The sequence below is a fragment of the Diabrotica undecimpunctata genome, chromosome 1 (assembly GCF_040954645.1).
Source record: "Diabrotica undecimpunctata isolate CICGRU chromosome 1, icDiaUnde3, whole genome shotgun sequence".
NCBI lineage: Eukaryota > Metazoa > Arthropoda > Insecta > Coleoptera > Chrysomelidae > Diabrotica > Diabrotica undecimpunctata.
Window position 1 is genome coordinate 20,778,716 of NC_092803.1, and position 26,378 is coordinate 20,805,093.

A 26,378-nucleotide genomic window follows, 5' to 3' on the forward strand; every position below is an offset into this window, starting at 1 on the left:
CAATAAGACATTTACCCAACAATCCAGTTGTAATAAGCATATGAGAGTTCACACTGGTGAGAAACCTTATACATGTGAAATATGCAGTAAGAAATTTACCCAACAATCCAGTTGTAATAATCATATGAGACTTCACACAGGTGAGAAACCTTATACATGTGAAATTTGCAATAAGAAGTTTACATATAAATCCAATTTTAATAATCATATGAGAATTCACACTGGTGAGAAACCTTATACATGTGAAATTTGCAATAAGAAGTTTAACAATCAATCTAATTTTAATAATCATATGAGAATTCACACGGGTGAGAAACCTTATACATGTGAAATATGCAGTAAGAAATTTACCCAAAAATCCAGTTGTGATAATCATATGAGAGTTCACACTGGTGAGAAACCTTATACCTGTGAAATTTGCAATAAGAAGTTTACCCAACAATGTAATTTTAATAATCATATGAGAATTCACACTGGTGAGAAACCTTATACCTGTGAAAATATGCAGTAAGAAATTTACCCAACAATCCAGTCTCAATGATCATATGAGACTTCACACTGGAGAGAAACCTTATAAATGTGAAATTTGCAATAAGAAGTTTACCCAACAATCCAGTTGTATTGAACATATGCGAGTTCACACCGGTGAGAAACCTTATAGGTACATGTGAAATTTGCTGTAAGAAGTATACCCAACAATATAATTTTAATGATCATATGAGACTTTACACTGGCGAGAAACCTTATAAATGTGAAATTTGTAATAAGAAGTTTACCCAATAATCCAATTTTAATAATCCTATGAGAGGTCACACTGGTGAGAAACCTTGTGAAAAATGTGAAATATGCTTTGAACAGTTTTCTCGCAACAATTATTTAAATAAACACTTGGCAATTTACACTAGCGAAAAAGTTTATAAATGTGAAATTTGTGGTAAACGATTTATTCAAAAACAAAATCTAAATCATTTGATAATTCACACTAATGAAAGACGTTATAAATGTGAAATTTGCAGTAAGAAGTACGTAAAAAGAATAAATTTTAAAAAACTATAAATTCTGAGAACCATACATTTAATATAACCACAAAACGTATTGTAATATTATTTTTGGAAATATAAAATCAGTTTATTACATTATAATTGTTCAGATTTAGCCATACGGCTCACACTCACAGATACGGTATCAAAAGGATTGAGCTCTAGCGGGACTCTTTCCGTGTTATCGAACCCTAGGTGACCTGGTATGCTGGAGTATCTCTCAAAAATTTTCGTCCACATCTGGACGTCGCGAGGAGTACAGCTTTCTGCATGGCTTTATAGAGATGTTCATTTAGACCCAGTTGTTTTATGTTCTCTAAGATATTTTTGGCAATAACGCCAGTAATAGAATATTAGGTATTGTCTGGGTACTTTCCATTCTCCATTGTCTCCTGATTTGTATTTTTAGATCTCTGTACTTGGCGTTCTTTTCGTTGTATTTAACACGCAAATTATTGGTGTTAGGTATCACCACATCAATAAGTGTTGTTTGCCTAGTAATACTATTAATTAGTATGAGATCCGGTCTATTATGTTTCACTGGTTGGTCTATTAGCACAGTGCGGTCCCCGTATAGCTTGTAGTTGTCATTTTCAAGCATCCTGTCAAGGACGTATTGATAATAAGGAATACGGTCGGTTTGGAGAAGTCTCAGTTTGTAAGCTAGTTCTTGGTGGATAATTTTTCCTACTGAGTCATGGCGTTCTTTATAATATAAACGCCTGGCAGCGCGCATAGTTTGTCGGAACTGAAAGTTTCGTTAATTTGTCGGAACTGTAAGTTAGTTGGCTTAACTAAATTTAAAAGGGAACATTCGAATGATAGCAGACATGATTGGTTAGCATTATAAAAATTTTTTGTTTTTTGCATTTATTCAGCTCACATAAATATATACCTTGGTTTTTATTCCAGAGACTCACATGAAGGAGACCTCAACGAAAATTACAAGAATATTAGATCTTCCCAATACAAATGCTTTGAAAATACAAACTGGAGGGAAACTTAATAAATGCGAAATTTGTGGTAATCAATTTGCCGATAGAGGAGTTTTAAAGACACATATGAGAGTTCACACAGGTGAAAAACCTTATAGATGTGAAATATGCAGTAAGAAGTTTACCCAACAATCCAATTTTAATGATCATATGAGACTTCACACTGGAGAGAAACCTTATACATGTGAAATTTGCAATAAGAAGTTTACCCAACAATCCAATTTTAATAATCATATGAGAGTTCACACTGGTGAGAAACCTTATACATGTGAAATATGCAGTAAAAAGTTTACTCAAAAAAATAATTTTAATGATCATATGAGAGTTCACACCGGAGAGAAACCTTATAAATGTGAAATTTGCAATAAGATGTTTACCCAACAATCCAGTTCTAATAGACATATGAGACTTCACACAGGTGAGAAACCTTATACATGTGAAATATGCAGTAAGAAATTTACTCAAAAATCTCATTTTAATGATCATATGAGAGTTCACACTGGTGAGAAACCTTATACATGTAAAATATGCAGTAAGAAATTTACCAAACAATCCAATCTCAATGATCATAATATGAGACTTCACACTGGTGAGAAACCTTATAAATGTGAAATTTGTAATAAGAAGTTTCACCAACAATCTAGTTTTAATAAACATACGAGACTTCACACAGGCGAGAAACCTTATACATGTGAAATATGCAGTAAGAAGTTTACTCAAAAATATAATTTTAATGATCATATGAGAGTTCACACTGGAGAGAAACCTTACAAATGTGAAATTTGTGATAAGATGTTTACCCAACAATACAGTTGTAATAAACATATGAGACTTCACACAGGTGAGAAACCTTATACGTGTAAAATATGCAGTAAGAAATTTACTCAAAAATCTAATTTTAATGATCATATGAGAGTTCACACTGGTGAGAAACCTTATACATGTGAAATATGCAGTAAGAAATTTACTCAAAAATCTAATTTTAATGATCATATGAGACTTCATACTGGTGAGAAGCCTTATCAATGTGAAATTTGCAATAAGAAGTTTACACAAAAATCCAATTTTAATAAACATGTGCGAGTTCATACCAGTGAGAAACCTTATAAGTACATGTGAAATTTGCTGTAAGAAGTTTACCCAACAGTACAATTTTAATGATAATATGAGACTTCACACTGGCGAGAAACCTTATAAATGTAAAATTTGCAATAAGAAGTTTACCCAACAATCAAATTTTAATAATCTTATGAGAGGTCACACTGGTGAGAAACCTTATACATGTGAAATATACTTTAAACAGTTTTCTCGCAACAATTATTTAAATAAACACATGGCAATTTTCACTAGCGAAAGAGTTTATAAATGTGCTATTTTTGGTAAGCAATTTATTCAAAAACAAAATTTAAATAATCATCTGATAATTCACACTGATGAAAGACGTTATAAATGTGAAATTAGCATTAAGAAATTACTATTTAAATGGGAATACGCCACAATTAAAGGTTAAAGTATGTTTATTGACGTTTCAATTCCCACTTCGGAAATCGTTCTCAAAATACAAACAGTAAATTAAACAAATTTTGTTTTTTTGTTACTTAGTGAAAAATTCTTCTAATAATTTAATTTTATCTGTTTCATCTATATTGACAATTCAGACATACATTATACATTTTAAAGTAGACGACTTTAAAATAATATTGCCAATATTGTTGAGTTGAGCTCCTGGGACGACTTTACTTATAAAATAGTTCATTCGATTACATGAAATCAACTTTAACTTGAGAAAATCCGTCAGAAAAAATCATAGCATGTAATTCGTCTTTAAAAAGACAAACACATGCCATGATGACAGTAAAATTCTCCTGTTAGTGATTCCATAGTAAATTATGAGGGAAAAACCAAGAAAAAATCTCATAATACTATCCCGACATGGTAAGTATTTGGTCGTGCATTTGGCTTACCTTCAATAAACACCAAATTCTGATTTTATATGTTTGTTATTTAAAAGCATAAATAATGTATCATCTATATGTTACTGACTTACTAATGCTGGTATTTTCTTTTTAATAACTTCCTCTTTCAATATGGGTAACCAAATCCTACTACATTCTGCCGAGGAATTTGCGACACAATTGGTCTCATTTAGCATAATTAGAGCCGCTTCTTTGATTTTTCTCTTTTTACTATCCATTTCTTTGAGGACTATATTTGAGTCATTCCATTGAACTCTATGCTTATTATCCCATGCGCATTTACATATTTGAGATCTATCAATTCTCTATTTTTAATATAAGATTGATGTTCACTTATTCTAACATTTAATGGCCTTGATTTTTCACCTCAATAAAACTGGTCGCATTCACAAGGTATTTTATAAATGCAATTCTTTGTCCTTTCTTGTTCATTGTTAGGATTGGTTTTGGACAAAATAGAACTCAACGTGTTTGTTGTTTTGAATGTTGTTGAAATGTTGAATTTATTTCCTATCTTTTTAAGTTTTTCTGATAATCCTTTTATGTATGGATGGGATAATGAACATAGGGTTCAATGGAATGACTCAAATATAGTCCTAAAAGAAATGGATGGTAAAAAAAATCAAAGAAGCGGCTCTAATTATGCTAAATGAGACCAATTGTGGGGAATTAACAAACAATGTACTATTACGAATTTAGTAAATTCGTAATAGTAATAGTTAAATTCGTAATAGTACCTTACGTACTATTACGAATAATTCGTTAAAATTAATTAAATTAACCCGAACTATTCCTTCGGTAGCTTCTGGCAAGATGAATGAACTTTAACTCATAGGTGCAAATAATTATTAAAATTTAAATGGTTGCAATAAACAATCAAAAACAATTCAAAGGTTCAGGTAAAACTAGGTGAAGAACTTACCGCTAATTACCAAGATTTGCACTACTTTACGAAACAACGAACAAAACGAATTCAATATGAATGCATCGATGCACTAGCGGGTGCGTCTGTTCCTCTTAACGACTAAAACTCTTGTGCTTAACGAAATGTATTTCCGAGCTTCAGCGGTACTAGTAAGAGACCGTAGGAATACAGGGAGGACAAATGTCTTGATTAGTTCACACAACCATATTTGAATTTAATTGTCTCCGAATTTGTATTTCTAGATCTCTGTACTTGGCGATTTTTTCGTTGTATTTAACACGCAAATTATTGGTGTTAGGTATCACCACATCAATAAGGGTTGTTTGCCTAGTAAGTTCATTAACTAGTATGAGATCCGGTCTATTATGTGCCACTGGTTGGTCTGTTAGCACTTCCACTCCGTCATTATATATTTTAAAAAGGTCACTATATTATTATCTACTTTATATATTTTCAATATATCTATAAGCCATTTATGTGCCACTGAATCAAATTCCTTCTTGTAGTCAATGAAGGCAGTAAAAAGGTTCCTCTTTTTGGTGTATGCCTGGTTAGAAATGAGTCGATAATAAGTTGTTCTTTGCAACCTATGGAACTCTTAGCGCACCCTTTCTGTTGAGGATCTATGATATTGTTTAGAGCACAGTGTTGGTGATGCGCTGGGCTACACAGGATGTGACCAATTTGTACAAAGTTGGAAGACAAGTAATTTTTATTAAATAAGTGGTTCCTTGTGTAAGAGATGATGGTATTTCCTGTGGATGAGAGATAACATGATTAATCAACATTGACAAATACTCATGAACAGTTCAAAACTTCTTTGTCCAGAAGTTTTGAACTCCGTCTGGTATAGGGAATTTCCAGTTATGAAGCTCTTTTATAGTATTTGAGACTTCTTCAGTGCTAAAGGGTTCGTAAGGAATATTATTGTAATGCTGACAGTTGTTCGTTGTGTCTTCAATCCATCCAGCATTGGTGTTATGCGTAGCTGGCGTTGAAAGTTGTTATATACCTGTTATTTGTATTACATTTTATATATTGTACATATTTTGTAAATAACATATTTATTATTTTAAAAAGGAAAAATTCGTTTAAATAAATAAAAGAATAGTTGACAAATTATTTTACTAAACATTCCTCTGCAGAGAAAGATCTAAGAATTTCCCTCTGTATAAAATTTACTCGTCCTTTTTGCTATTAATGGACTTGGATATGGATAGATTATAGAGATGGTGGACAGATGAACAAGGATATTTATTGTTGGTTCGTTGATTTTGAAACAGCATTCCGTCGAGTATGCCGTGAAAGAGACAAAGGGCTTATTAAATTCGAAACTTTTTAAATTCGAAACATTTTAATTTTTTTAAAAATCAGATTAGGTAAGTACAAATAAATTTTCTAGGTTATAACTAACAGGCTGTAAATATTGTCCTGGACGCCTTCAAGGCATATACGTATAGATTAACATAAAAAGAGACGCTACTATACTTGCTTGATGTAAGGTGGTGTTCGTCACTTAGCTCTACAGACTACTCAGTCTATGTTAATATTTACGTCTATCCTTCAAAGAGGCGTATAGATAACGAAATTGGTTGTAATTTCTATATTTGTATAGAAATGTCTAAAAATCTATATTTGTATATCTATTTCTATTATATATTTGTGTAATGCATGTTTACGTAGATTATGTATAAACTGTAGATGGTGTGCCTCAGACTTCCTTTTAATCCGCTAGTGTTGGTATCTTCTTGTTATTGACTTCTTCTTTTAGTATTTGCAACCAAAGCCTGCTACATTCTGCTGATGAGTTTCCTACACATTTTTCTTTTTTAAGTGGGAGGAGAGATGTTTCTTTCACTTTCCTCTTGTTCATGTCTGTTTCTTTCATGATTATTGATGCATCTTTCAATTGTAATCTGTGCTTGCTGTTCGAGGCATGTTTCCATATCTGAGATTTGTCGAAGTACCTTTTCTTGATATATGTTTAATGCTCGTTTATCGTGTCTTGCTGTTTCTCCGATATAGAAATTATTGCATTCACGGATATTTTATAGATACAGTTCTTTGATCTTTCTTGTGTGTTGCTGGGTTTGGTTTTGGACAGGATAGATCTCAGTGTGTTGGTTGTTTTGAATGTTGTTGTGATGTTGCACTTATTTCCAATCCTTTTCAATTTTTCTGATGGGCCTGTTACATATGGTATTGTTGTCATCTTCGAATCCCGTCTTGTGAGTGTTTCTGGATTGCTTGTGATGTTTTGTTGTTTCCTTTCTTCAATCTTTTCACAACGAGAGACGGTGGGATGTTGAAGGGGGACCACAAGAGCGTTGGTGTTGACGAAACATAAGTAAGCTGTCAATTAGTAGTAAACGGAAATGTATCCCTGGTTGTACATTGCCTAGAGCAAGACGAGCATAACCTTACAGTCTGTCCCAAACCCTTCTTTCAGTGCGTCACTAATTTTGACATAATATAGGATTTTAAGAATGTCGAAAATTATTGCATGTCATTTTAGTTAAATTTGACAGTTGCAGGATCGTAATCCCTCTTTTTCTAATTGAAAATAAATTAATAATTTTAATATTAGTCTTTGTTCTTTCTCGATATATCTCGGCATATTTAAAATATTTTTATGACAATAAATACAAAATTAAATTTTCACTGTAAAATGTCTGATAATACTAACCTGGAATGACAATTATTTTATCAGTTGACGTTGTGAAAGTACTGTCAAGATCGAGACCTTCTGCGTCAAATTATATTTATGCGCATCATTGATTGGATATCTATTTAGCGTATTCTAAACTCCAACCAATTATACATCCGTAAGTAGAATTAGCTTTACGATAAATAATTTTCTAAGTTCTATGTATAATAATCACAGACTCACGTTTTTTTTTGTCACTTCTAGCTTAATGTGTTAGAGAGAATTCGATCAACTATGACGCACTGAAAGAAGGGTTTGGGACGAACTGTATGTACGTTTTTTTACTGTCCTGGGTAAATGATTATACAATCGAAACCCAAAAAAAAACAAAGAAGGAGGAAGAAGTGACGTACATTCGTAAACGTAGATGTCAAATCGAAATATATACCAAATATTCTTTGTATAGCATTTTTCATATAAAAATGCTTGTACGTCATTCAAGACGTCAGAACTCCACGGCGTTACCAAAACATCAGAATAGTTAGTAAGTGAGGAATTTTAAAATGTCAACCTTTTGTCAAACTATTATATTAACAGTTATTCTAGTTAGTTAATCTTACCGATTTTTCTATCAGATGTCGCTATTGCGTCCATAACGAAGTCATGTTATTGTTACTTCTAATAAGACAGAGAATTTTATTTTTCACGTTAAGAACGGCTATGAATAACTATTCTGATGAGCTTTATTAAAGCGAAATACGTATCAATAGATACATAGACGCTTTGAACGTGAAATAAAATCTTTTCTGTCTTTTTCATTAACAGTAAATACACAAGACTACTGCAACACACTAAAATACATAAAAAAACATTTTAATACTAAATTATATAATCTACATTTTAAACTTACCTCTTTTAGGGCTTTAATAGTAAAAACGTCCCGCCATTATTTCTTGTTCAAAATAATCTATCTTATATGAAAGCTTATCAGCTTTCTACATACTATTTATTTGGTTTTACATAGCACAATCACAATACACAACAATAATTAGTTTTTAAATAATATGTACTTATAAATACAAATTATTAATATATATTATATTTTGATTAAATTGTGAGGGAAATCAAAACATAAACAAAATTCTTACTCTAAAAAGATGGCAACACTTTATACACTTTTGCCACACGCTGAACTGTCAATAGAATTTGAAGTATTCCCATATCAGTTGCGTACAATTGTCTAATATATTTAATTAAAATTATTATTTTGTGGAATATTAGACTTAGACTTATTTTATAAAATTTTTATTATTAATAATAAATGTTTTTGGTTATTTAATCAATATAATTCTAAAATTTCCCATATAATAATGATTACATTTTTCTGATTATTACACCATGTTGACGCCTATGAAAGATCGGGCAGTTCCGTATGGGTTTCGTATTATTAGCTGTGTAAGGAAAATTTGAACTCTAAGGTTGATGTTCGGGAAATTTTAAATAGAAGTGACGTCATTTTGTATAAATCGTTACGTGTATGTGTTTTACTTTGAAAAATAGTATATATACTCTGACGACGACGAGGATCAAAATCAAAATTGTTTATTGTTTACTTATTGCGAATTGGGAGATATTTTACTAAAGAATGTAGACACATAATCTATATTCTTTGATTGGCAAAAGTATATAGAAAGTGCCGAGTGCCGATGAAGTTAGCTACAAATGATCCGTCAAATTTGTGTTTGCGGTATTGCCATGTCCTTATTATGTATATGTTTATGCCTCAAATATGCTTTAAAACAATACATTTATATAAAACACGAACCAATGAATATTTGTTTCTTTTGATATTAGTTGCATTTAGTTATTAGAAAAAAAAATTATAAGTGGCTTTTGGTAGATTAGAAAATAAACTTGGCAATACTGTCAAAACTTTAAAAACACTTGTTGCCAGATTGCAACAGATGATTATGACTATTTTCTTATAATTTTGGGATGAAATGGTACCTGAATAAAAAATTAAAGTTAATTTAAATTATAATTAATTAAATTTAAATTAATTGAAGAGCACAGGAATAAAACAAGGAATGTCCATTTTTACAGAAATTAAGATTACTGGCTCAATCTGTTCAAAAGTATTGAAACTTTCTCTGGACAGACTATCTGTCGAATACAACAGGAACAGTCCACACAATTTAATTTTAAAATATTGACGTACCTGAATAAAACTTTGTATGTCCCCGCGCGACCGGAATAAAACTAGAAATGTCCATTTCCAATGATGTTTGTTTCCCGCTTAGTGTAGTGTTCATTCTTGCCGCTATGTATTAGCAGGTTTGTGTGTATTAGTAACGTAATAGATACGTAGTATTATAGGTTATTGTATTAGTAAAAATGAGTAAAAATATTGTATTAAGTTCGAAAAAAAGGCAAAAAACTAGTAGATTACAAGATTTTATGAAGAAGTTAAGACGTTGTTCTCATGAAATGGGCCCACCATGCCACTGCAAACGTCTTAAGTGTTTTGATGTGTTGTATGACTTGGAACGGAATAGCATATTGTCTGATTTTAACAATATGCCATCCATTGATGAGCAGAATAGCTACCTTTGTGGATTAATATCAGTGGTTCCAGTTCAAAGACGCAGAAGTCGGCTGCCCGAAAGAATAGCTTCATACCATCAAAGTAGTTTTATTTATAAAATAAGGGTCAAAAGAGATAATAAGGGTCAGAAATATAAAAAAAATGTGTGTTTGTAGCAAATATTTATTAGCATTCATGGAATCACTAAAGGTAAATTAGAACATTTACAAATATCTCTTAAACAAAATGGCGTAGCACCAAAAGATATAAGAGGCAAACACAGTGCATTAAGTAATAAGTTATCTGATGCTTTATACAATAAAGTCTATGAACATATTAAATCTTTTAGGGGAAGGCTTCCCATTACAGCCTTAAAAAGTCAAAAAAGTTGTACTTACCAGAAAGCCATTAAAAAGATGTTCTTAATGTTTAAACAACTGTATCCTAATGAAAAGTTTCGTATGAAACATACAGAATGGTTTTTAATACGAAATTTAACATAAGTTTTGGGTATCCACATAGTGGCACGTGTAGTGTATGTGACAATTTCACTGCAGAAAGAAATAAATTGAATATGCAACCGTATTACGAGGCAGACATAAAGCGATTGGAGGTAGAGCACGAATTGCATAAAAGAAAAGCACAATGGTTTTATGATAGAAAGAAGGAAGCTAAAATTAGAGCTAGGACCAATCAAGATTTTGCAGCCATTGCGTTGGATTTCTAGAAAAATGTTTTTTTACCCCATGTATCAACCAATGACGTATATTATTGCAGGCAGTTGTCAATTTATTCATTTAACATTCACGTATTAGCTTCTGGGAGGTCATTTTTTTATTCTTATCCTAAACATGTTGCTAGGAAAGGATAAAATGAAGTGATCTCTTTTCTTTTTGATTTTATAATAAATCAATGATGTTAGAAGGTTTGCACATTTTTTGTGATTCTGCTGGAGGGCAGAACCAAAATTTCACAATGTTCAGGTTTATGCATTTTATGGTACATCAGGTCAAACGACTTGATTACATCCAAATAACATTTCCCACACGAGGTCACTCGTATTTAGAATGTGACAAAAATATGGGATTAATAAACCTCAAAACAAGAATGGAGTTGCCGGATGAATGGTACGAGTTGATTCGAGATTCAAGAAAGAATCCGTTTCCATTTACAGTTATTGAAGTTGAACAAAATATGGTAAGAAACTGGAACCAGTTTTTGCAACCAGAGTTTACACCAAAATGTTTATTTGCTATTCAACCTGTAAGAGAGATTTTTTGCAAAAAGGAAAATTGTCGCCTAATTACTTACCGCACCTCTTATAATGGTCACTGGCTACAAAGCCCCATAACTAAAGCAAACAAGAATAAACCGCAACACCTTCAATTGGCAGAAAACGAATTTAGACTTCCTTCTGTGAGTTATTCTGGTAAGAATGTATTAATTTTTTTTGGCCTAGGTCAGATTTTAATCATAAGTTTTTGCTTCAGATTATCTTCCAATCAACGAAGCCAAGTACCTAGATCTTATGAAACTAAAACGCTTTTGCAAAAACCCAAACGCAGCAAACTTTTTTACCACTATTCCTCACCAAATCAAGCAGAACCAAACAAAAAAAAGTAGTGTAAAAAATATATACCTGCTGGGTATATTTTTAACTGATGAGAGATTTTTGTAACATTTTTATTAAGCAGATTGTTCAAAAGATTTTTTCGTTGTTCCTATAAAAGAATAAAAGTTAAAAACTGCAATATCTCAAAATCTTAATTTTGTGACAATCCTTGTTTTATTCCTGTGCTCTTCAATTAAGTTTCTTTTAAAAACTCAAAAATAATGTTTACAAACATTAATTAATATTATATCGCATGCTCTTTCGTGATTTATTTGTGATATGGCAACACTGCCCAATACAAATCTGTCCCTCATTTGTAGCTAACTTCATCGGCACTTTCTCTATACTTCTGCCATTTGATTTTACTTTCAACGTTTCTTTGGGGAAGTTATTGAAACACCAAAGTGAAATAACTATTAAATCAATGGAAGTAAAACAAGAACTAAGTAATTTACCAGATGAATTTAAGATCCAAATAGAAAATATTGAATTCTCTCGTACTATCTGTTCTTGTTCTGTTAAAACTGAGATAAAGGAAGAATTGTTGGAGTCAAAATCACTTAATAATGATACAAACAGTTATTTTGACAATGGCAACTTCTTACATCAAACAAGCAAGGAAGTTAATATTGAAAACATCAAATTAGAAGAGGAGGCTAATCCTGAACTAGTTCACACTGAAAATAGTATGTTTTCCTTTATATTACAATAATTGGCATACCCAATTTAATGTTTATTTAACTTATCTACCAACCTGCTAGCATTTATACTTGACTCCATGGGTCATAAGTTTTGCCTGTTCAGTCTTCAGGCACAGTATATTAGTAAAGAATCTTCTGGTCTGTTAAGTATTAGGTTATGAAGTCTATCTATTAGTGTGTATCCTTCAGTTTTGAAAATTTTGGCTGGGATGTTATTAATGGCTTTATTATTCTTTAATAGCATTCATTATTTCCTATATTGTGGGTAAGTGTGTTAATTTGTAACCTTACAACTTGGTGCACATTCAACTATGATACTTAAGTGATCTCTGCCAATCTTAAACCTTGTTACTATCCTTTCATTTACATATGTATAGCTTGTTGCATTGTGGTACTCTGCTATAAATCATTGTGTAGTTATCTAAATCTATTTTCTGCTTTTTTAGTTGTTTGTGGAGATGTTTCTTTTTTACTATTCTTCTTGCATTTCAGATGGATATTTTAAGTCTACCTATCCTTTAATTTAAACCAAATCTAGGCTTATTTGAATTTTCTGATTTAGCTGTCTCCCTTGACAAACCTTGTTTCTGTTTTTAGGTGCTAAAAATTCATCTTATACCCTCTCTCAACTACTACATAACAGACACCCATTGTATCCCATGCGCCCATTGGTTATGTGATACTTTCTGTCCTTGAGGGATTGAGGTTGATTTCTAGAAATCCAAATCAGTTTGTTATGATCCATCAGAGATTTCTCCTCTAAAATCGTCTTTTTTGACTTTACCTACCTTTATATATATTTATATATATTGCCATAAATTAATTTATTTCATTGGAAAGCATATGAGGGTCATCCTTCAAACAGAAATTACCTTGATGTTTGGAATTACCCTTAATCTCTTTTACCAATTGCCAAGTAATTAAGTTTTATTTTCTCTATTTTCAATTCATTCTTTATAACAATTTTTTATGTTTTTCTGTCCTGTAAATATCTTTATAATCAACATTATTGGTAGACAGTGTAAACAAAACTGTCTTATTTGCTGTATTTATCTCTTTGAGTGGAAAACATTGTATAAAATTTTTCTGAACTATATTCATAAAAGCATCCCACTGATTATCTAACTCTAATGTCTCAAAAACAGATATCCAGTCTACATTACCTAACATGAATTTAATAAAAAAAAATTTTATTCTCCTTGCTAAATATTCATTTTTTTAGTATATTTGATACAAATTCATTTAATTCAAATTTTACCATTTGAGCAGATGTCAAGATTTGCTTAAGCAGCATATCCAAGTATCCTTTTCAACTAAATCACAAAGTATTTGGTCTAATTTGTTCATTAAAACTTGTAGGTCTTCTGTTCAGTAGATGGATAGGATTACAATCTTCTTATTAATTCGCACCTTTGCAGCGGAACACTCAAACACCATTCTTTCTGATAAACTAGAAATATCTTCTCGGGCTTTTGCAATAAATGTGTATTTGATGTATACTGCACTGCCACCATGCTCCTGTGAACTGTTTCTACCATATGAAGAGATCAGTTTAAAATTACGCACATTGTAGTCCCACAGTTGTTCTTCTGTTTTCCAGTGCTCAGTTAAACAAAGAACAAAGCATTTATCATAATCTTCTAGGATAAAATTAATGGCATCAAAACTTGTTTTAATTGATTGCATATTTAAGTGAATTACTGATAATTTCTTTTGGTGTGTGCCATAGACTGTCTTTTGACAATGGGGTGCCTCTGTACCTTCTGAAAATGGTTAAAAATTACACTGTTCGGCCATAATTCTTGCTGCATTAAATGAGGTATTTTTAGTTCTGGAACAGTAATTTTAAATGAATTTTTGTACTTATCTGTCCTGGTTTTCATTTTTTAGCAGATAACGTTTTCATCCAGTTTTCTTTCTTTTAGATAGTTAAGTATTTCCTGAGCTTCCGTTTTTGGATCGAAACCTGACAGGAAAATCGCCATATGTTTTGTGACCACATGCAGGGTATTTTCAGCATTCTCATTGGTTCCCTGGAGTAGATCTGGTCGTTCAATAAGTGTTGGACGAGTTGTTTTGTAAAAACCTCTTTTTTTTGGGTTTCCCATTTATCATTTATCTTCATTCAGCTGACGGTTGATATCTTTAACAGGCGTCACGGGTGCAATTGAACTGCTTGATATTATTGGTTTAGGTGGCAGCTCAGACAAATCAACAGAACAAAGTGGCTGTTCTGTGACTGCGTTTATATTTTTTGGTAACTTTTTCTCTATGCTTTCTATTTTTTCCCATAGCAGCTTTTTATTTTCCTCTAGGATTTGATTTTTACTTTTTAACTCACAAATTAGTTTATTTAGCAGATGAGTGATAGTTTTTTCCATACCATCCCCACTATTTAAGGTTATGGTAGAATCACAACAAATCACACGCGTTTTATCTAAAAAAGTTTTTCGGTCCAATCCCGTGCCGTGCCTTATTTTGGAACGCTTTTCCACACTTTACACATATTATTGTGCTTCTTTTCTTAGTTTCGCAACAAGTAAACTTGGTTTTTTCGCTCTCGCTGTTGTGATCATCCTCATCTGACGCTATCTTTCTGCTCATGCATAGGACGCAAAAGTCCTATGCATGGGTTAAAAGAAATGACCAGAGACAGAGATCTTTGTAGACGGGCAATACATGACATCAAGATGACCACTACACTCCCTCCGGGGGGCCAGGATTGGACAGAGAGAGAGAGAGAGAGAGAGAGAGAGAGAGAGAGAGAGAGAGAGAGAGAGAGAGATACAAAGAATAAATGGGAATAGAATCGAAATAAATGCATATTGAAATTGAAAAATAAAGATTAAACAGAATATATAGTTGATAGAAGAGTTGAGTGCCAACTATTTTGTATGTTCTGCAGCCTTTAAGTATAGTGTCATTGTAATAAAACTGATGAATTATGCAACAAAATCAAATACAATCAAACCATATTGTTTGTGGTATTACTATTTTAAAAAATTTAAAAACCTTTTTTTTTATATGATTTTCTCAAATTTTGCTGCCCCCTGAAACCAGCTGCGCGGGGCCCTTCCCGGGCTTGCTCGTGTTTTAATTAATTTGTTTTATTACATTGTCTCTTTTTCTTCGTATTCCACAGTTTCTACATTAAAATTTTTCGTTGCAGAAAAAACATTTTTATAGTTTAGTTTTTATTTTAGATATTTACCAAAAGGAATATGGAAAGGAAATTATGAAAACATTGCCTGAACATTCGTGTCAACTAAAGCAGAATCAACAAGCTGAAGAAAAAAGATTATATTGCGATATTTGCTTTAAGCCGTTAACTCAAAAAAGTCATTTAAACAGACATATAAAAGTTCATACTGAAAAAACACTCAAAAAATGTGAAATTTGTTTTAAGATATTTATCCGTATAACTGATCTGAAAAGACATTTTAGAACACACACTGGAGAAAAAGCTTATCAATGTGATATTTGTGTTAAGCAGTTCAGTCATCCAAGTCTATTGAAGAGACATAGTAGAATGCATACTGGAGAAAAACCTTATCAATGTGGTATCTGTACTAAGCAATTTAGCCAAAAAGATCATTTAAGGCAACATATGAAAGTTCATACAGGAGAAAGACCTTACAAGTGTGAAATTTGTTTTGAGGAGTTTATTAAGAAAGGCAATTTAAATATGCATATGAAAGTTCACACTGGTGAAAAGCCTTATCAATGTGAAGTATGTTTTAAGCTTTTTGCTCGTGCAGATGTTTTGAAGAGACATTATAGAACACACACGGGAGAAAAACCTTATCAATGTGAAATTTGTATCAAGCAATTTACTCAAAAAGTTCATTTAAGAGAACATATGAAAGTTCATACAGGAGAAAGACCTTACAAGTGTGAAATTTGTTTTGAGGGGTTTATTAAGAAAGGCAATTTAAATATGCATATGAAAGTTCACACTGGTGAAAAGCCTTATCAATGTGAAGTATGTTTTAAGCTTTTTGCTCGTGCAGATGATTTGAAGAGACATCATAGAACACACACGGGAGAAAAACCTTATCATTGTGAAATTTGTATCAAGCAATTTACTCAAAAAGTTCATTTGAGGAAACATATGAAAGTTCATACAGGAGAAAGACCTTACAAGTGTGCAATTTGCTTTGAGGAGTTTAATGGGAAAGGCAATTTAAATAACCATATGACAGGTCACACTGGTGAAAAGCATTATCAATGTGAAGTATGTTTTAAGCTTTTTGCTCGTGCAGCTGATTTGAAGAGACATTTTAGAACACACACTGGAGAAAAAGCTTATCAATGTGATATTTGTGTTAAACAATTTACTCAAAAAGAACATTTAATCCAACATATGAAAGTTCATACGGGAGAAAGACCTTACAAGTGTGAAATGTGTTTCAAGCAGTTTAACCATAAGGGCAATTTAAAGAAGCATATGAAAGTTCACAGTGGTGAAAAGCCTTATCAATGTGAAATATGTTTTAAGCTTTTTGCCTGTGCACCTGATTTGAAGAGACATATTAGAATACACACTTGAGAAAAACCCTACACATGTAAAATATATGTAATAAATTTTTCTCTAAAAGACGATTTAAATAAACATGTGCAATTGCACAATGGGGAATGTAAATAAAAATAGATATTTGAAATTTAAGAATAATAATTGAAGGAGCAAGTGGATGAAGGGGTTATGGTTATGGGGTAAAAAGCGATATTTGAGTAAATTAGATTTATGTAAGATTTGTTGGCAGTTTTAGAACAAATCAGATTATTACTTTGAGTTGTTTCATTAGGAAAAGCAAATGTTGAGTTATCTTAATGAACATTAATATTGTATTTTTCAATAAGGTACGTATACAAAAATGGTGGTTTGGTACATGACCCCTTCTTGCATGGACTAGTTTGGCTGTGTGTACCTAAATAACATAATATTAGGATTAAGTACTTGAATGAAAGTATAATAAACAATTTAAACCAAAAACTATAATGTATTTTAAACAAAACAAGCAAAAACTGCAATGGAAATAAAGGTATATGGTAAAGGTTTTTGTTTGGTATTTTCAACATCAAGGCCAATAATATTTTCATAGAAACCCTAATGTTCCTTTGGTATGAACGGCAACTGCTCACGAATGTTTGCAATTTTTTTTTCAGCTGTGTTTCCTGTTTTGTTACTAATTCTGAGGAATTCAATATTTGTTGGGGGCACTTTGGATGGTGGATGTTTGAAGAGCAATACTTTCTTAAAAGGGGCGTACTCGTCGTACGATTCTTTATATAAGTAGCTACCAAACTCTTCGGCAACGAATTCATTTAATGCCATCCCTAAAAGGAACTTTTTTATTTAGAATGTTCTTTTTTTATTAACTAGTCCCATTTTATTTGCCAAACCATCAACATCTCGAAAGTATAGTTTCATATTATTTACAACGGAACTCTTTGTGTACGCTCTTCTAAGAATTTGTCTATATTGCTCAGGGGTAAAAATGCTACCGTGCTTTCTTAAAACTTTCTCAACTCTTCCAAAATCCCTGTCCGAGTCCAAATAGGTGTGCCCCACCCCAGGAAATTTATCATCTATAAGATGGAACACACCCTTTAAAATCAATAGTTGGTAAAAGCAGATCATCTGGAAGTTTTTATTATGTCCAGCGCACGAATCGGACCAGACCATAAAGTGTTTCTTTGTATTAATATTTTCAATATTCACGAAATTCCACAAAGAGCTAACAACTTCTGAACTTCCTCTGCCAGCAACGTCTTCAGTCCAGGTTTGCATTATAGATTTATGGCCTTCAGCAGTAACGACATGTATGCCTAAATTATAGAACTGTCTGAGGTAAACTGCCTTTGATGGAGTGAGTTTCGGTAAAGGCATGGTTTGTTAGAGGTCTACTGTAATGTAACATACATTTCCGTCTTTTAAAGCATTTTCATGGTCTTTTGACACCAGCTTAAATCCCAACTTTATATTTTCTTTATGTTCTTCTGTAGACTGTCCAGAGTCGCATGTGCTACAGGTGTCACTTTTTTAACGAGAGAACGATAAATTAAACTTTTTGGAGAAAATATTTGCATATGTAGATTTCTTGACCAAGTAACTGGTACATTAAGCTCTTTGCATTCCTCAATATACAGTTTATACATAAGTGACATGTTGAGGTTTGGGGCCAGATATCTCTTATGTGGATTGCTGTTCCTTGAATAATGTGATTCCTCTGTGGGAAACTTACTAATATGAGTCATAATAGCTTGTTCTACAGCATCACTAATCGTATGGGGTCTGTTCATATGATGACTTCGCCTGTCTCTAGATGGAACTGATGTTCCACTCTAGTTTTTCTTTAATAATATCCACCTTTTGCGACTAATTTGTTATAAAGCACAAAATGCAATTATACAAACAAAAACTTGTTGATTTTCTAAAATCACTGAGTACTTATAGGAGGAAGATTTATGTTTGTGAGCATTTTTTCGTTCCCGTACAACAGGTAAAGGTGTAATAATAAGGCATTTTTGGAATTTACATCAAGCTTGTAGAAGTCATTAAATAATGAAGTTGATCTCATATGAGATCAGAACAGGGACGTTTTGCTGGTACGACATCACCTTTATATTAAATATAGCTTGCTCCTCTTCTCTGCTAATAGCTGCAACATTTTTCTTCCATATATTTGGCTCACTAATGCGGTTTCTTGAGGTTTTTGGTTTTATTGGGAAGAATTTTATTATATTTGTCCCTCTGGCGGTAAGACTTTTATCTGTATTAGTACTACGTGCATTGGGGATTTCAGTAGGTACTCTTAAAACTTCTTCAGATTCACTTTTTTCATTTTCTGAACTTGACGGTTAATAGTCGCTACCACTTGATTCGTAGTTTGGACAGTCGCTCGATCAATCTTCATTTAAATAACGATTATCTAGAAAGAATAATGTGCATGTTAAATAAAAATAATTTAAATCTCTCTATTGATATAAGTACCAGAACATAGTTGTACGTTACTTCCAATCTTATTCACTTCTTCAGGAAAGAAATTTTCTTTGTTGCTGGAAAGGTCTAAAACAAAAATTCTCGGTGAGTACTTAATTAGGTATACAAAATTTCATCATCATCATTGGTGCTACAGCCCTATAAAAGAGCCTCGACCTTCCCAAGTCTATTACGCCAGTCAGTTCTATCCATTGCCAACTGTTGCCAGTTTGCTGCGACTATTTGTCTACCATCCTCATCTACACCATCCCTCCATCTGAGTTTTGGTCTACCCCTTTTTCTACTTCCCACAGGTTGTGACATAAGGATTCTTCTAGGAGGGTTGTTCTGCTGTGATCTTGCCAGATGTCCTGCCCATCTTAGTCTTCCTATTTTTATAAAGGATACTACGTCTTTACCACCAAATATATGTTTATATCTGTGATATATCTCGTAGTTGTACCTCCTTCTCCAAACACCATTTTCACAGATGCCACCAAATATTCTTCTCAGGATCCTTCGTTCAAATATAAGCAGGAGATTTTCATCTGCCTTGGATACAAAATTTCATAGAATCAATATATTTTGTACATGTACTATGTACGCACGGTGATTTATTATAAATATGTACAATCAATGGTTAATATGAGTTGTAAAATTTATTTAACTGTTTTAGAAGCCAGATAATATTAGTAATAGAGTAGAATAAAATCTGCAAACATTTATACTGAAAAACTAACAACTTAATTATATTCTTCAAATAAAAAAGTTAGAGGTGGAAACATAATACACAATACCTTTACTTGAAGCTGCAATATTCGGTGTGTCCATATCATGTAGCACATAGTCAGTGGAACTTTCTTTTAGATGATGAATATTCCAATGCATGTTAGTACTTTGAATTGAAGGTGCCAAAGAACGTACTAAAAGTATAAAAATAAATCCACAAGAATTATGATCTATTAGATAGATTTGGTTATTTAAAGATTTGGAGTAAACTCCCAGTGTTATTAATCATGAGGCAGGGTCGTCTTCAGCTTCAGAGCCTTTATAGGGATCAGGTGACGTTTAATTTCCTCCATCAAAACCAAAACGTCAAAAGCAAATGAACCTGTTTGGTGCTCTAAGTGATGATTTAAAAGACTAGTAAAAGGCTTTAGTAAAAATGATAACCAAGAATTATTAATCTCTCTATAGTGGAAGACGAAGGTTTTATTAAATTATATAGATATATATATATATATATATATATATATATATATATATATATATATATATATATATAAAACTTGCTGCAACTATGTCATCGTATGGCACCATATGCAGAACGGATAGTAGGAAAATACCAGGCTGGTTTTAGAGGTGGTAAATCGACAATTCATCAGATTGCAATCCTGAAACAAATTTTGGAAAAACACTGGAATATGGCATTGATACTCATCACATATTTATAGACTATAAAGCAGCCTATGACTCTGTGAATAGAAGAGAAATGTTCAAAGCAATGAAAGAGCTAGGAATACCAAATCAGTTGGTAAATTTAACAAAACTAACTCTTGAAAAAGTTGAATGTAGAGTACGAATTTAGGGAACTGTCTGAACCTTTTAAAACAAATAATGGGCTACCCAGGGAGACCCTATCTCCTGCATATTGTTTAATCTGGCTCCGAAAAAAGTAATGCGTATGTCACAAATCACAACCACTGGTTCAATATATAATAAATCCGTGCAAATCCCGGCCTTTGATGATATCAATATTGTTGGAAGAACGGAAAACGCTGTACGAGAGGCGTATGTAGCATTAAAAGAAACAGCTACAAAAATGGGTTTAATAATAAACACCAACAAAACGAAGTATATGAAAATATAAGCACGCAACTACAAATCCTACGATCACTCGTTATAGAAAACGACGCCATCGAAGCAACGAACGAATTTGTATACCTGGGAGCGCTCTAACACTGAAAATAATACTACCGCAGAATTTGCACGGCCAACAGATGCTATTTTGGGCTCAATCTCCTCCTTAAATCCACAATTATATCGAGAAATACAAAAATAAAACTCTACAAAACAATAATACGCCCAGTCCTAACATATGGTTCAGAGACCTGGACTCTAACATAAAATAATGAAAACATGTTAGAATGTTTCGAAAGAAAAGTACTAAGGCGAGTCTGAGGTGGATAGGACATGTAATGTGGATGGAACAAAATGACCCAGCTAGAAAAACGCTTCTTGATAGACCCATCGGTCAGAGAAGAAGAGGAAGACCCAGAACAAGGTTTCTTGATAACATCGATGAAGATATGAGAAATACGAGAATACGTGCTTGGCAGAGAAAGGCGATGGATAGGGACGACTGGAAAGAAATTCTTGAGGAGTCTAGGACCCACTCAGGGTTGTAAAGCCATAATAGATGATAAACCTGCTGCAACCCAAATATAAACTGCCAAATTGTAAAAAGCTTTCATATGAACTTCTTCTCAAAATGTATACTCAAGAAGTTTCTAGGATAGAATCATTACTTAGTGCTACCGACAATGTTTCAGTTACGACAGACATTTGACAGCAACAGGAGTTATGTTATGGTAACATGTCATTTTCATTTTATCTGCAAAGAAGAATTTTTCTTTAAAGTGTTATCAACGGAAGAAATTTTAGTACACCACACAAGTGAAAATATTTTCAATATTTTGAAGATTTTCTCTAGGTGGAATATTCTTCATAAAATCACTACCATAGTGTCAGACAATGGGCCGAATATTAAATGTGTATAAATGAATTTTTAAAAAAACATCACCACCCTTGCGTAGCACATACGTTGAACTTCTTCTTAAAGAAAAACTTACTTTCCCTTGGAGAATCAGCTGGAGAAGGCCGTAACGTTCTTGATTTCTCATTACATGTCCTAGATATTGCAACTTTTTAGTTTTGACGGTCATGAGAATTTCACATTCTTTCCCCATTCTACGCAGGACCTCCACATTAGTAACTCTGTCAACCCAGGATATACGTAAGATGCGCCTATAACACCACATTTCGAAAGCTTCGAGCCGATTCATAGATGCAACCGTCAGTGTCCATGCTTCCATTCCGTAGAGCAGAACTGTGAATATGTAGCAGTTCAATAGACGGCATTTTGTTTTTAATGATATGTCTCGACTGTTGAAAATGGTTCTCCTTCTAACGAATGCTGCTTTTGCTTTTATTATTCGCTGTTTAATTTCTGTTGAATGGTCCCATTGACTATTTAAATTGGTGCCTAGATATGTATATTGCTCGACTCTTTCGATATTCTGTTAGTTGATTGAATTTGGTTTTCTTTATGTTAAGAGCTAGTCCGTATCTGTTGCTGACTTCTGTTATGCGATTTGTTAATATCTGTAAGTCATTCAGATTATCGGCAAAAACTATAGTGTCATCTGCATATCTAATGTTTTTCAACCATTCACCGTTTATTAGTATTCCTTTCGCACAACCGTCTAAATCATCCTTAAATAGCCATTCAGAATAAATATTGAACAACAATGGAGACAAAATACAGCCCTGTCGTACTCCACGTTCTATTGCAATTTTATCAGTTGAACTTAACGTTGAACTTAAGTATAAATAATGCTCTCAAGGATAATCCCTAATTTCAGTGCATTTTAAGTAAGTGTAAAACAATTGTGGGACACTTCAATCACAGTGCATTATCGTGCAACAAAACTCAAGTCGGTACAACAACAAATGGGGTTTTCAGTTCTTAAGGTAAAACAGGACGTTACAACTTGATGGAATTCAACTTTATTGAATTCCATGGTCTGGGAGTGTTAGAGAACTATATTTGTTACTGTCTCGGATGGTCTATTGGTAACATCCACTTTTCTTCTTTTCAAGGTTTTTTTGACTACTTGCCAAGGATTTTCTTTATTTTGCTCGCTCTCATCAAATCCTAAGAATTCTTCATCGCTAGTTGATGATCTTCTATGGTGGTGTTGGCTATTACTTATTGCACACTGTCTGGGAATTGGTTGAGCTTCAATATTCTGAGGTTGCTGGTGTTGTGGTGTGTATGTGTTGCAGGGTGGGACATCCTGTATAGTAAGTCCATTATTTGTTGGTTGTAATTAATTCCTGGCCCATTAAAAGTAGGTAATGTATTCATTTTTTATCTGCTAGTCAATTAGTTGACCACTTTTATCATTACACTGATAAGCTAATTTGTTTTGTTTTTGTTTTTGATTTACACTTTCCGTAGCACTATTGATAACGGAAGCAATCTACTGTATACTACGAAAGTCAAGCGGCTACTGTTTCTATTTAAAACAAAACCTCTTCAACCCTATAAAAAAGATTAACTCAAAAGGTACATATTAAAATCCTTCCCCGCATAATTTAAATTCTGTAAATTTTCAAACTAATTATTTCATATTTTTGAAATCGGTATTTCAAAAGCGTTTAAATGAGGTGTCACATGATGTACTTTCCCATTAAAAAAAAATCAAAATTATAACTTTCACCTGAAGAGGGATTGCGTAAAGTTCGAAACATTAATGCTATAATATACTACGATTATTTTAAAAATCGACCTGTCCGAGCGTTTTAAGAATCCACCGTCCTAATTCTATCTTTACCTGTTTCGGAAATATTAAGTGTTTTCAGATTTATTGCAAAATTGGCTACAACACACTCAATGCTTTTCAGCTATTTCAGCGTTCCTTTTTACTACAAATGAAATACAATGAAATATTTTTGATAATAGTTTTGTTTACTTTAGTGTAAAACGCCTGATTGTAGCAAATTGTTGTCTGTCGACATGACAGTAGTTTGATACTCGTTTGAATTTCGTTTACTGAATATCACAACAATGGTTCCTTTAACAGAAATGCCCGTTCTACAGATGATTGGTTATGGAAAATACACACACACACACACACACACCACATACAAATGGGTGTTGCTGGCTTATTCATGAAAACATTAAAAATTTGCCCCCTATATCCCAAGGAACAATTAGTAAAATAGAAAAGCAGTTTCTATACCAGGTTTATTCCCAAGATAAGCTCGAGAACACACCTATTGGTGGTTGTGTCGTATTTTTGCAGTTTGTCATTGGTTAGAAATTTATTTCATTTTTATATGCTTTTGGATCATAAGTTTTTAATAAATCTTTTATAGAAATTTAATTACGAATTGCCGTTTTTCTCGTAGAATAGTAGATATAATAATTTTCTAGATATTCAGTAAAGTTTAAAAAATACGGGTGTGTAGTGCCGATTTTTCGTTATAAAATTTTTATTGAATTTATATCAAGTTGTAAACTACTTTCCGGAGACAATTCTACAAATATCTAAAGTCCGACATACTGCAACCTTCTTAAGTTATTTTTATACAGATTAAATACAGATTTCAAGTGATTATCTTCCAACCATTTTCTTTCCATTATTTAGTTATGAATTTTAAATTTCAGCCGAGAGATTGGTTTCCTTAAAATTTGTATGCTTGACATGCCAGTAGTTCTATTATGACCTATTCTGTTTATTACTAGATTTATCCATTCTAAACTTGCTGTTTTCCTCCTATTCGGTAGTAATTTTTATCTATTTAAAAATTCTGACAAATTTTTATAGTATTTTTATTTTAGGTTTTCACCAGCAGGAACATGGAATTGAAATTGTGAAAACATTACCTGGGCAGTCGTGTTATAAAGAACCCATAACTCATCAAGTTGAAGAAAAAACATTAAAATGTGAAATCTGCCTTAAGCAGTTTACTCATGAACTTAGTTTGAAGAAACATTTAAGGACACACACTGGACAAAAACCATATCAATGTGAAATTTGTGTTAAGCAGTTCAGTTATCCAAGTGACTTAAAAATCCATGGTAGAACGCACACTGGAGAAAAACCTTATCAATGTGAAATTTGTGTTAAGCAGTTTACTCGGAAACATCATTTAAGTGGGCATATGAGAATTCACACTGGAGAAAAACCTCACCAATGTGAATTTTGCTTTAAGCAGTTTGCTCATGCAAGTGATTTGAAAAAACATTTTAGCACACACAGTGAAGAAAGAAATCGAGAAAAACCTTATCATTGTGAAATTTGTGTTAAGCAGTTCGCTCGGTCACGTGATTTGAAGAGACATTCTAGAACGCATACTGGAGAAAAACCTTATCAATGTATAATTTGTGTTAAAGACTATGCTCGAAAAGATGATTTAACTAGACATATGAACGTGCACAATAGATAGCGATAAATATAAATTAACTTTAGAATATTTATTACACCAATAAAGATATGAGGACAAATAGACAATGACGTTTATTTCCACTGCTATATTTCTCATATACTCCAGTCGTCAGAGATTTGATCTCTAAAAACGAGATGAACAAGCTAAATTTTGCTGAGAACGTCAATTTTAGGATCATATAAAAGATGCAAAAAAGTTTGTCACTATATACCCGGACTTTCCTCTAAAACCACCCCTCGCAGGGAGGAAAACGGAAGACATTGATTTACCAAGAATCTGTACACCATAGAAAAAAATGTTTCAAACAAGAAATGTAGCTGAGATAATTTTGAACAAAAATGTTTATTAACACGTTTCTTGTAGAATGAACCGTTCTCTCAGAAACAACGCATGAAGCGACTGGCGATTTTGAATGAGTTACGCGCCCGAAATATATTTTTTAAATAAAAATTGTATCAACTCGAGGTAGAAATTCGATATTTATTGATCAACTTGTCCTATCGGCAAAAATCTATGTATTTTAAAGATGAAGAGTGCCGTTTTTGCGTTTTTCCGAAAATGAAGTCATTTTCTATAAAGCTGTTAAATAAATAAAAGTTGCACGATTTTTGCCATTTGTTACGATTCTCATAAGATCAATTAAATGTATCACTTCCACTGACCGGTCGCTCTGCAATTT

The 26,378-nt window shown here is 32.6% G+C and overlaps 1 protein-coding gene across 2 annotated transcripts; it reads left to right on the plus strand.

The window, feature by feature from the left end:
- The first annotated feature begins 1,551 nt into the window (after positions 1 to 1,551).
- Positions 1,552 to 26,378, plus strand: LOC140446319 (uncharacterized). 2 transcript variants are annotated; one of them, XR_011951482.1, is made up of 3 exons: positions 12,126 to 12,465; positions 15,684 to 17,340; positions 25,092 to 25,195. XR_011951482.1 is itself a non-coding variant. In XM_072538864.1 (2 exons), exons 1-2 carry the CDS (start codon positions 1,961 to 1,963, stop codon positions 25,697 to 25,699), a joined length of 1,524 nt encoding a protein of 507 aa, XP_072394965.1. In that variant the 5' UTR covers positions 1,552 to 1,960; the 3' UTR covers positions 25,700 to 26,378. The 2 variants fall into 2 exon arrangements, 1 of the variants encoding a protein (XP_072394965.1); XM_072538864.1 differs by lacking the exons at positions 12,126 to 12,465; positions 15,684 to 17,340 and adding an exon at positions 1,552 to 2,876 and having other exon boundaries at positions 25,092 to 26,378.

Excerpts from the sequence above, each read along its gene's own strand:
- LOC140446319 (XM_072538864.1), top strand. The coding sequence starts at position 1,961 with ATGAAGGAGACCTCAACGAAAATTACAAGAATATTAGATCTTCCCAAT. Across the intron at positions 2,877-25,091 it reads ACATATGAGACTTCACACAG|GTTTTCACCAGCAGGAACAT; the intron begins GTGAGAAACCTT and ends TTTTTATTTTAG.